The sequence below is a fragment of the Oryctolagus cuniculus genome, chromosome 6, assembly GCF_051225735.1.
Source record: "Oryctolagus cuniculus isolate XC-2025 breed Fujian yellow rabbit chromosome 6, ASM5122573v1, whole genome shotgun sequence".
NCBI lineage: Eukaryota > Metazoa > Chordata > Mammalia > Lagomorpha > Leporidae > Oryctolagus > Oryctolagus cuniculus.
The window spans coordinates 124,275,785-124,287,996 of record NC_142872.1 but is presented as its reverse complement, the minus strand read 5'-3'; the positions used below and the strand labels follow the sequence as shown (position 1 = coordinate 124,287,996).

The 12,212-nt window shown below is 43.4% G+C and overlaps 1 protein-coding gene across 2 annotated transcripts in view; it reads right to left on the bottom strand.

The window, feature by feature from the left end:
• POP1 (POP1 ribonuclease P/MRP subunit) overlaps nucleotides 1–12,212 on the bottom strand; it is a 40,291-nt gene that overhangs the window by 23,589 nt on the left and 4,490 nt on the right. Inside the window, exons 2-10 of one of the 2 annotated variants that reach the window (XM_089336367.1) lie at nucleotides 11,463–11,524; nucleotides 11,067–11,210; nucleotides 8,441–8,608; nucleotides 6,563–6,738; nucleotides 4,844–5,092; nucleotides 3,168–3,255; nucleotides 2,178–2,365; nucleotides 938–1,194; nucleotides 724–817 (exon numbers count right to left, since the gene is read on the bottom strand). In XM_089336367.1, coding sequence (XP_089192493.1) covers nucleotides 724–817; nucleotides 938–1,194; nucleotides 2,178–2,365; nucleotides 3,168–3,255; nucleotides 4,844–5,092; nucleotides 6,563–6,738; nucleotides 8,441–8,608; nucleotides 11,067–11,208 — 1,362 coding nt within the window. In that variant the 5' untranslated portion in view covers nucleotides 11,209–11,210; nucleotides 11,463–11,524. The remainder of the gene's footprint in view (nucleotides 1–723; nucleotides 818–937; nucleotides 1,195–2,177; nucleotides 2,366–3,167; nucleotides 3,256–4,843; nucleotides 5,093–6,562; nucleotides 6,739–8,440; nucleotides 8,609–11,066; nucleotides 11,211–11,462; nucleotides 11,525–12,212) is intronic. The other variant, XM_008255786.5, reaches the window with a different exon arrangement.

Genomic DNA, 12,212 nt, shown 5'->3' with positions numbered 1-12,212 from the left:
TGCAGAAGGAGAGGAGCTAAGAGGGCACTGCGGCAGGAAGGCACGAGGTTATGCAGGTCGCGTTACGACCTCTGGGCTTCATCTTGAACACAATGAGAAGTTGTTCAAACACTTTTCATCACAAAGGAACATATTGTGAATACGTTATTAAAAGATCACCCTGGCTACGCATGCAGTTTTCTCATAATGTGCATTTTTTCATGAATTTTCAGAAGACCCCTTCAGTGCATGGATTTCAATTTTTTTTTTGCTTTACAACAAAATGAAATCTTTCAGTTCTTCCACAAACTTAGTCAAGTCCTTTGCGTCTGAACACGTCCAATCTGAGAGAGGCACAGGCACTGAAAGGCTACTTGCACTAAGCAGGCAAACAGAGCAGCACTCCCAGCGCCAGATTCCTCCGCTAACTTCTCTCTATATTCTACCAGTAATGGCAAACCTTTTTACTGCCAAGGGCCATTTAGACATTTATAACATTATCTGCAGGCGACACAAAATTATCCACTTAAAAATTAGCCTGCTGCAGATTCACTGAATTTCAAGCCACCCCCGCAGTTGCCTTGGCAGGGCCAGAGCAAGTGATTTTGCCGGCCTCACGTTCCCGAGCCCTGGTTTAAAAGCTACGGCTTGAGATGCTACCAGGCTATGTACTGGTATAGGTTTCACAAATCTACCAAGAAAACCAGGACTAGAATGAGACCTCACAGTCACGTTTACTCTTACAGTGTGGACAGGTGCAGCCTTCAGAGCCTCCGTCAGGATGGAGTGGGAGAGAGGGCCAATCAGCCGGAATCTGTTCATCTCCGTCGTCAAGTCACTGGAAGAGAGAAGAGGTCTTAAATGGGAAATTCTGTCATATACAAAGTCTGTGCCCCCAGCACAAGGGGAGGCCTCACCAAAAGTGTCCAGAGGGTTCAGAGTGAACTCACACTCGTACCTGATCAGAATGCCTGTGGTCAGGGAGAGCCAAGCGTATGGTTGGTGTGGGTCTCTAGTTCCATCACCAATCACTTTTTTAATTGGTTTAACAATCTCCCCATCGTCTTTTCTCTTTCTTTTCTTGCCAATTTGCTCCTCTGGCAGTTCAGCCTGGTTCTTCTCCTGAGACTGTGTCTGGAGCGGGTCGGGGATGTCCAAAGTCGGCCTGATGGGTTCCGTACACTGGCACACTGCTTTTATTTCCTCTAAGATATCCTACGGAGAGGTACACATTTACTTTCACATTCTGAAATAAGCACACTGTTGCAAGTTTATTATGTTTTTACCTCTTTAAATAATGCACATTTTTATCCCTTCACAAATTATACTAAATGTATCATCATCAGAAAAAGCTCTTTTGGCTTTCCTAATTGGGAAGTATATGGCCCTTAAACAAAAAAAGAACTAAATATCAATTATGAAAACAACATGACCAGTTTTACCAACTGTATAAAAAGAGAAACAAAGAACAAGTCTAAGGAGAAAATTTAAAGCCTATTATAAAAGCAGTGAATATGCTATTTAGCTAAGCTAAATGCAGTATCAAAAATCATCAGAATTATAGCTTCTCACTATCAAATAGGCTCTGGCAAGCAGCTAGATACCAGTGAACCAAGCCAAAATGGTGGAAGCGGTAATCTAAATACAGTATTCCAAATAACTAACAATAACACAGTTGCTTTTCATTTTTTACTTCTGCTTATGATCTACTAAAAAACAAAAGGTCAGGATTTGCCTCATTCTGTATGATACACTCCTTCATCTAATGTATAGCATGGGTGGTAGTGGAGGTGTCAGTTTCATTGTGGTAATCATCATACAATGTATACATCTGTCAAGTCATCATACCGTACATCTTGAATATTCCATCTTTGTCAACTACATATTTTATAATAAAAATTTTTTTAAATAAAAATTTAAAGAATATATATTGCTTCTCCTCTTCTACCCCAGGGACAGTGATGCTAAGCAGTTCCCAGATAAGGAGGTGGGATTTCAGTTAGTATTGGTGCATCTTCAAGTTCCCTCACCCCACAAATTCAATAAGGTGTTTCAACCTCCCCGCAAAAAATTGCTTCCTTCCGAATCCCCTCTGTTGAAATATCAAACTGTCAACCACACTGCCACACTATGTACATTTTTACAGAACTGAAGAATTTAATAACAGAAGGTCAGGAAAATAACCCCAAAGATGATACCTGTTTAAGAGTTGGATGAAGCCAGATCCACAGCTGCCGGCTCTCGGAAGGGTCCCCGGGGGTCGTCTCAGCCCTCCAAATAAACGTAGCAGGCCCAAGCACCTCTCTGGGATACTTATTTGCCCGGTAAAGCATGAGACTTCCCTGGCGCTTTCCAGATAAGCAGTGTACTGCTGCAAAGGTCAGTCCTGACACAAACAAGAGAAAACCCCATGATCCTCAGGGTTGAGAATACAGGAAAGTATCTTGAGAGCCACACTGCCTATTCACTGTCAGTCTGCACAGCAGATGAAGCTTTGGTGTGGATCCCTGCTTAGATGAAAGCCTGGCATACAGGAAGTTCTCAATAAATATGTTTTAACGGGCTGGTGCTGTGGTGTAGCACTACCTGCAGTGCCAGCATCCCATATGGATGCCGGTTCGAGTCCCAGCTGCTCCATTTCCCATCCAGCTCCCTGCAGGTGTGCCTGGGAATGCAGCATAAGACAGATCAAGTGTTTGGGCCCCTGCACCCACGTGGCAGACCCAGATGAAGCTCCAGGTCCCTGGTTTCAGATTGGCCCAGCTCTGGCTGCTGCGGTGATTTAGGGAGTGAGCCAGTGGATAGACGACCTCTCTCTCTCTCTCTCTTTCTCTCTCTCTCTCTCTCTGCCTCTCTGTAACTCTTTTAAGTAAATAAATAAAATCTTAAAATAATAATTATTAAATGAATGAGAATTAAATTTCTTAATTTAATGAGTTTTGAGTTTCTCCCTACCTAAGAGAGAAGTTTCTTCACTCCGTCAGAACAACAATCTCCTACTCCACCCTTGACATGTTACACATGATTTAAATACAACCCCGAATTTCTTAACACGCTCATGGGAAACAAGAACTGTCTCACCCATTTTTATCTATGCGTAAATTCCAAAAAGCTTCCAGTATATACTTGTTCATGAAACGAGCAAATATACAAAAGTAACATACAACCCAGCTTTGAAATAAGATTACCTGTGTCCATGCTACACATCTGAGAAAGTGCCTTTAGTATTTCTTCCTCTTTGCCTTTCAACTCCAAACAACAGTAGTAGGATAAATCCTGTATAAAAGGGGAAACATAACAAAATACCTAAGAACATACCTCTGGCAAAAGTGCTAAGAAGCCAAATCCAAATCAGAAAACTTCTGGACATCCAAAACACAGAACAAACTGCTAAAGCTAGCTTTTTGGTGAGTTGAAATCTGAAAACCACCCATTCCTATTACATTAACAAATATTCTTAAACTAATTTCAATCAAAATCAGTGCCTTACTTGAAAAATCCATGTTTTATCTCATAATCAAAGGCAGGTTCTAAATAGGGTATAAAAACTGCTGCTTCTGGGGTGGGCTGCTCCACTTCCAATCCAGCTCTCTGCTAATGCACCTGGGAAAGCAATGAAGATGGCCCAAGTGTTTGGGTCCCTGTACCCACGTGGGAGAACTGGAAGATATCCTGGCTCAGACCAGATCCAGCCATTGTGGCCACTTGGGGAGTGAACCAGCAGATGGAAGATCTCTCTCTTTGACTCTTCCTCTCTCACCTAGAATTCTGCCTCTCAAATAAATAAATAAATTTTTTTTTTTTAAAAAAAAGATCTTTGGCATAATTTTTAAAATGTTTTAAGTCCTAAAACAACTGCTTATAAGGATTATTCATCCCCAAAATCTACCTAACGTGAGAAAACAAAGTCAGTTAGGCAAGACATAATAAATCCTGCAAAGGCCGGCGCCGCGGCTCACTAGGCTAATCCTCCACCTTGCTCCTGGCTTCTCCCTAGCCCAGCCCTGGCTGATGCAGGCATTTGCAAATGGTAGCTCTCTCTCATTCTCTCTCTGTCATTCCAATAAAATGAAAATAAATTAAAAGCTTAAAATAAATAAATAGAGGCCAGTGCCGAGGTACAGCAGGCTAAGCCTCCGCCTGCCTCCGCCTGCAGCTCCAGCATCCCAGATGGGCACTGGTTCGAGTCCCGGCTGCTCTGTTACGGCTTGGGAAAGCAGTAGAAGATGGCCCAAGTGCTTGGGTCCCTGAACCTGCATGGGAGACCCAGAAGCTCCTGGCTTCGGATTGGCCCAGCTCTGTCCCACTGCAGCCATCTGAGGAGTGGACCAGTGGATGGAAGACCTTTCTCTCTGTCTCTCCCTCTCTATGTCTATAAATAAATAAAATCTTAAAAAATAAATAAATAAATAAAGTGGACAAGCTCACAGATAGGACTTTGGCATACCGTGAACTATTCTAAAAGTCTACATTGGGGAGCTGGCTTTGTGGTGTAGCGGGTTAAGCCACTGTCTACAAAGTTGGCATCCTATATGGGCGGCAGTTCAGGTCTCGGCTACTCCACTTCCAATCCAGCTCCCTGTTAATGTGCCTGGGAAAGCAGTGGAAGAAGGCCCAAATCTTTAGGTCCCTGCACCCACATGGGAGATCCAGATGAAGCTCCTGCCTCCTGGCTTTGGCCTAGAACACCAAGGGCCATGCAGCCAGTTGGGGAATAAACTAGCAGATGGAAGATCTCTCTCTCTCTCCCTCTCTCTGGAACTCTACCTTTCAAATAAATGAAATACATTGTTAAAAATAAATAAAATGAAAACAAATAAAAATCTCCATTTGAAAAGGTGTAAAACCCGGCGGAAAAGCGCACCTGCAGGAGGCAGCGGCTTGTCATGGCTCGATAGCAGGCTCTGTGGCTCTTGACTGTCGGCCTCTCGCCCAGGCAGTAGCCCCACTTCTTGACCATGTGGAAGCGTTTGGCGTGCCAGATATGAGTTTCCAACCACATGTTCTTCTTTTGTCTACGGTTAAATTCCAGCACCCGGTTTATGTGACATCTTCGAGCTTTATGGCATTTGTTTTTCGAGTGTTCTTTTTTCTGATGTACAGCTTTCTCAGCCTACGGTTTCACAAAGAGAGACAGATCCCAGCTTGTCAGCACCTCAGAACAAAACTCAACATCAGGAGTTCAAACAGCTAACTTTAGATTAAGTGGAAACTAAAGATTTCATTAAGTTTGCTTAATTTTTTATCTTGGTGGTAAGCAGAGAAGAGAGACAACAAGGGGAAGAGTGAACATATAAGAGTCAGGCAAAGCTAGGAAGGAAGCACAGTTCTACCACTAACTGCATGGACCGTGAAGATTAGGATACTTACAAAATGGTCAACTATTAACATTAGAGAGCAAAAGAGACCAAATCAAAAGCTGGCTTATTGTCATTTCAACCTGGAACACTGTAATTAAACCCAAAAACTTAAAACCAAAACACAACAGTGGGAAAAACCCACTGACAGACAAATGCTGAAAGTTATCACTGGGAAACAGACTTTCCATTAAATCTAGAAAGTACAAAATTCCTGGTTAATTTGCACTCTCAATTTCTTCCACAGCTAAGCTAAATTTTTAAGAAAAAAAAAATTCTTTCTTGTTAGTTCTGAGTCATATAAAGATAAGGACTTTGTTGTGTTGAACTCTAACCCCACCCAAACAGGATCGGTATATAGAAGACTGCTCAATAAATAAATTCTAAACAATCAGTAAAGATGTGAGAAGCAGAGCAGGTATTTGGCACAATGGTTAAGATGCCATTTGGGATGCCCACGTCCCATATCAGAGTGCCTAGGCCGCTCTATTTCCAAGCTAGCTTCCTGCTGATGAACACGGGAGGTAGCCAGTGATGGCTCGGGTACTTATGTCTGCCAACCGCATGGAAGACCTGGATTGAAAAATTTGGCTTCAGCCTGTTTCTGCCTTTCAAATAAAATATAAATAAATCAACATGACATGTGTTGAACTCTACTTAAAAAAAAAAAAAAAAGACATGGGTAGCTTAAATTGTCTCAGAGAATGTTCAGGTCCAGAATTTTGCTGAAGCCAAAACACCACTAGAATTGTACAAAAATTAAAACAAAGTTCAAGTTTTCAACCCTGGAAAAGGCAAACAGTAGGTATTAATGCTGTACTTTTTACCTTCCAACCCCAAGTTGGCCACATCTCCAAATCACTGAACCAAAACTGTCTACCCAGTAAGAGGGTCAGAATCTCATTTTAAATCCAGGAGGGAAACATCAACTATTCAGCACCATTAAAAGACAGGAATTCCAAATGCTGCATCTGACAGCAGCTGTAATACTGAACTGCCTGCAAATCTGGCCTGGGAGTTGGAAGGGCAGGACTGAATGATTGCATCAAATGTGCCTCTGCCACTACCACCACTACCACTATCCCCACCCCCACCTCCACCCCCAAAAGCATGCCATAAGGAATGTGTTTTTCCTGGTTTTTCATTTTAATAGATTGTTAGATCAATATCTCTCCATTTCTTCTCGGACCTCTACCCTGAACAGTGGTACCAAGTGCAGTTCCCACCTCTTTCTGGGCCATTTCCTGTAATCGGCGAGGAAGGCGTCGGACGTTGTGGCTCATGGCTCTCCGTCTCATGTGCCGAGGCAGGGTCTGGAAGACCAGTGAGTTTGAAGACTTCTGGGTCACAGCTTTCAGCATAGCTCTGATTTCAGCAGCCCGTGCTTGGGCAAAGGTAGAAGCTGTCGAAGAAAAGGAGAGAGTCACTGCACACAAGTCTTGAATGCACACTGCTTTTTTGGCTGGATTTCAGAAGGAAGACAGATTTGAAATTCCTCCAGCACCCCAAGCCCCCTCTCAGATGAACACTGATGGTGGTTATTCCTGTGCTAACAACACTGTCTGACTGTTCTTCATCAACTAACTTTAGTTTAAGTTTTCTATAAGCATTCAGTTTTATTTTTCTAATGAGAAAAATTGGTTTAGGGGCCGGTATTGTGGCATAGCAGGTAATGCTACTGCCTGCAAATGAATGGGCCTGTTGGATGTCGGTTCAAGTCCTCACTGCTCCACTGCTGATCCAGCTCCCTGCTAATGTTCTGAGAAAAGCAGTAAAAGGCAGTTCAAGTCCTTGAGCCTCTGCCGCCCACATGGGAGACCCGGATGAAGGTCCTGGTTCAGTTGTAGCCATCTGGGGAATGAACCAGCGAATGGAAGATCTCTCTCTCTGTTTCTTCCTCTTCTTCTTCTCTCTCTTTCTCTCTGTAACTCTTTCAAATAAATAAATCAATCTTAAAAAAATTAGTTTGAAAACAATTTTACAAATTTTTAAAAACAGGAGTCTTCATGCAATACATTCCATGCAGTATATATACACACAATATGGTCACAGCTATTTTTAGGTGCAGTAATCACAGAGGGAAACAAAATGTTAACACTGCTTTTGACTACAGGGCATTTTCCCTTATTATTTTCTGCCTTTTCCAAATCTTAGTGACTTCAAAAACTTCATGGAAAAGGCACATTATATCTTCATCCCATTTTTTCGTGAACATTTTTGAAGCCCCTTCATGTATGTCTATTATTGGTTTTCTTTATCGAAATACAGATTCTTGTTTTTTGAAGAGTAAACAGTGTAACAGGGAAACTTCTGTAAATTGCTCCAAAAAGGCACTGAGCAGGACCAGAAGAACCATCTCAGGTGTACACAAGGAACACGGGTTTGTGTGATAGAGGAGATGGGAGTGATGAGGACATGACAGATGAGGCCAGAAAGCCTGGCCACAGGCCCTTTAAAGGGAGGTCTTGGTTGCCACTGCAATTATTACATTTGGTTCCATCTTTGGAGAATGCAGTCCCAAGGAGTGTGGATGGCACATTTACAGGAGGAAGGGACAGGGGTGCAGAGAGTAACAGTTCACAAATAAGCACTTGCAAGAGGAGTAAGAGAAGAGAACCTCAAGAATGGAAATCCAAGGGTCAGTGCTGTCATGTAGCGGGTAAAGCTGCAACCTGCAGATCCGGCATTCCTTATAGGAACTGGTTCGAGTCCTGACTGCTCCACTTCTGATCCAGCTCCCTGCTAATGCGCCTGGGAAAGCAGCAGAAGATGGCCCAATACTTAGGCCCCTGCACGCATTTGGGAGACCCGGAAGAAGATCCTGGCTCCTGGTTTTGCTTGGCCCAGCCCTAGGCATTGTAGCCATTTGGGGAGTGAACCAGTGGATGGAAGATCTCTCTCTGTAACTCTGCCTTTCAAATAAATAAAAAAAATCTTAAAATAAATAAATAAAGCTTTAAAAAAAAAGTCTGGACTGGAGGTGAGGAGGGCCTGGAGTGGAAGGGGCAGAGGGGAGAGGAGGGAGAGGGCACTCTGCGGGCACACGGCTGCACCAGAAACAAGGCACTCACACCTCCAACAGACTGCATCAGACAGACACCCACCGGTTATGTACTTGGGGATCTCCTGGGAAGTGCCCTCAGGGCCTGCTTTCCAGCCTCCCTTTTTCTTAAACGTGACTTTGGAAGAACACAGCTCATTTCCGTCAGGCTCAGACAGTGAGTGGGGGGTCATTCTGGTTTGCCGCTGTCGTGTAGTTCCAGAGTGAGGCTCTAGTAGGTTTTCAAAAAGGAAACAAGAAGAAATGTCACTCTTACCAGGAATAAGGATCGTAGGGGAGAACTAACATTTGCTGGGTGGCTATACTGGTCAATCACCCTGTAAAGTGGCTATTGCTATTTCTTTTCAAAGAGGCAGGATCTCCAGGAGGGAGGTCACAAAGCTAGGTGCCAGCACACTAGGTAATCATGTCAGTATGACATATAGAGAAACTTGGATATAAACAGATACAAGGAAAACAACCCCATCTACAGTTTCCTGTTAATGCCTGAGTTTGTGCCTCACCCCAAAATGTATGTGTTAAAAGTCTAACCCTTGGTCAGCATGTGGCTCACTAGGCTAATCCTCTGCTTGCGGCACCAGTACCCCAGGTTCTAGTCCCAGTTGGGGTGCCAGATTCTGTCCCGGTTGCTCCTCTTCCAGTCCAGCTCTCTGCTGTGGCCCCGGAAGGCAGTGGAGGATGGCCCAAGTGCTTGGGCCCTGCACCCGCATGGGAGGCCAGGAGGAAGCACCTGGCTCCTGGTTTTGGATCGGCGCAGCGCACTGGCCATAGCAGCCATTTTGGGGGTGAACCAATGGAAGGAAGACCTTTCTCTCTGTCTCTCTCACTCTCTCTCTGTCTAACTGCCTGTCCAAAAAAAAAAAAAAAAAAAGTCTAACCCTGGGTTGGCACTGTGGCATAGCAGGTAAAGCTACCATGGCCTGCAGTGCCAGCATCCCATATGGATGCTGGTTCAAGTCCTGGGTGCTCCACTTCTGATCCAGCTCCCTACTAATGTGTCTAGGAAAGAAATGAAAGAAGACCCAAGTACTTGGGCCCCTGCACCCACATGGGAAATCTAGAAGAAGCTCCTGACTCCTGGCTTTGGCCTGGCACAGCCCTGGCCATGGCAGCCATTTGGGGAGTGAACCAGCTAATGGAAGACCTCTGTCTCTCTGTGTCTCTCCCTCTATATAACTCTGACCTACAAAAAAATAAATAAATCTTTAAAAAAGAAAAGTCTAACCCCAAGTGGATGATATGACGAGGCAGGGCCTTTGGGAGGCGGTTAGGTCACCTGGGTAGAGCCCCCATGAATGGGAACAGTGCCTTTATAAGAAAAGCCCCATCAGCTGGTGTGGACACAGTGAGAAGGCAGCCTCTGTAAACCAAAATGCAAATCCTCTCCAGACCCCAAATCTGACAGCACCTCGGTCCTGGCCTTCCCAGCCTCCAGAACTGGGAGAAAAACATTTCTATTATTTAGAAGCTACCCAGTTTATGTTATCTTACTACAGCAGCCAAAAAACCCACCCTTACATAATATGTAATCCACATGATTTCGTATATTCAGTTTTAACCACTCAGGTTGACAGCCACTGTGCTAAATCAGAGAAAGAATTAAAAGTAAAGTCTCTATTCAAACATCTGGATGTTGATAGCATTCTGACCTTAGGATAACATCAAATGTCTGTCTCAAGCGGGGGAGAACAATGGTTAATTTTACAGGGCTCTTGCTTATTTCCACTGTGGTGTTAATGATTAAGCCACTATAATCTGGAAGCAGTAACAAGGTTTGTCATTATGAGGTTTTAATGAGTAAATACACATGAAGGGACTTCCACATGGCATGGTAGATACCAACTATAGGATCTGAACCCAGGTCCTAGGAATCTGAATCTAAAATTTATTCAATCAGACCCAACACACACTGTTATTTAAAGGATTCCAAACAAGTTCTAGGTTACCAGCTTTTGCTGGCATTTTCTACTGCTGCCCCATTGAACAACTGGCACCCCTTCCCATCACCTCATAAGATTCTAAAATCAGCACAAGTTCAATGCAGAGATGAAGACTGTACTGTACTTCACCTAGGAAATACAGATGTGTAATTTAATAATAATTGATGTTAAGGTAGGAATAAGATATATCAACTCTAAAACACACAGGGTTACTATTCACTATTCATAGTAATGTTCTCTACAGTCCTAGCGACCACTGAATTAGTGAATACTGAACCACTGCTCCGAGGGGGAACATGTGTACATCTCAAGCTCACATAGAATGCAATCTAAATACCAAAAGCAGCTCATCATGGTGGAGCTCATTTTCTCTACTTTCATGCAAGAGTTCAGAAGTATTAAGTGCCTGGAGTGAGGCCACGCAACAGCAGAGCTCCAACCCCTAGTCAGAAGTGCAGCTGCCTGAAGGGCTCTGTCCTCAGCCGGGAATGGGCACAAGGGGCAACTCAAAAGTCTTCCAGCTCTGTACATTTCCACAAACGACCACCGAAACCCCACAAGTATGGATTTGGGGGTTACAAATAAACTTCAGCAAGTACGCAAACTCGCCTGCTCAGAGAAAAATGTTTTTATTATTTTAATCATTATTTAGATAATGATGATCAAGAGAAGCTGACAACAGCAGTTAGGTCTCAATGGGTGCAGAGAGACCATCGTGTGCTATCTTACCTTGTTTCTGAGCATTGAAAGGTTTCCCACCTCCGATATGGTGCTTCATGCTTCTTTCAGCCGCAAAGCCAGAGGACAAAGTCACATTGGTGGGCTGGTTTCTCATTTTCTTGGCATGTTTTCTTTCTTTTGCATTAGACATTTCTGGAAAGGAAGAGACAAGTTTAGTATAGAGAGGAAATTTTCACTTAAAAATAAAAATAAATCTAATGACTATGTGAGTCGAAACTGCATTCCCCAATATAACAAATGTTCATTTGGATTGATGATACCAAAATATTATCATGACATTGAGCTACAGCAGATATTCCAAGGAGATCATGGATTTGTATTAACACAAAACCTTCATCAACAAAAAAAAAATAAATTTTTTGATGGGAGAGATCTTATTGGTACCTTCTAGTTTCTGTTGCCAAATAATTAAATCACACACAGATGCTGACACTGCACAAAGTCTGCTGCAAGAATGAAAAATGCGGTGAGATAAGAAAACGAGACATCACCCCACCCCCCCCCGCCAAAAAAAAAAAAAGAGTTGCAACATTTTATCTTGATTCTTAGGTGAAATAAGAGCTGACCAGGGCCGGCACTGTTGGGCAGCATGTTAGAGCCCCAGTCTGCGGTGCCAGCATCCCATACAGGAGTCAGTTCGAGTCCCAGCTGCTCCACTTCCAACCCAGCTCCCTGCTAATGTGCCTGGGAAAGCAGTGGAAGATGGCTCAAGTGCTTTGGCCCCTGGACCCGTGTGGGAGACCTGCAAGAAGCTCCTGGATCCAGCTTCAGATCAGCTCAGCTCCGGCCATTGCGGCCATCTGGGGAGTGAACCAGCAGATGGGAGACCTCTCTCAAGGATAACCTCCATAAAAACTGGTCATAAATCCTCGATGTTCCCATTTCTACTACTGAGACGGGACCAACTATATTTTTAACTTATAACAGTAACAAATAACAATTTTGATTTGAATAATAAATGACAGAAACCTATTAGTGCCTGATTTACCCAGTTAACTCGCAAACTCAACACTCTTTGTTTGTACTGATTCAGTTTGAAACATCCATTTTCTGTTGAAATAAATTCATTAGTAACACAATCTACTAGATACATAACTTATCAACAACATGCTTTGTCATATATATGCCCTAACT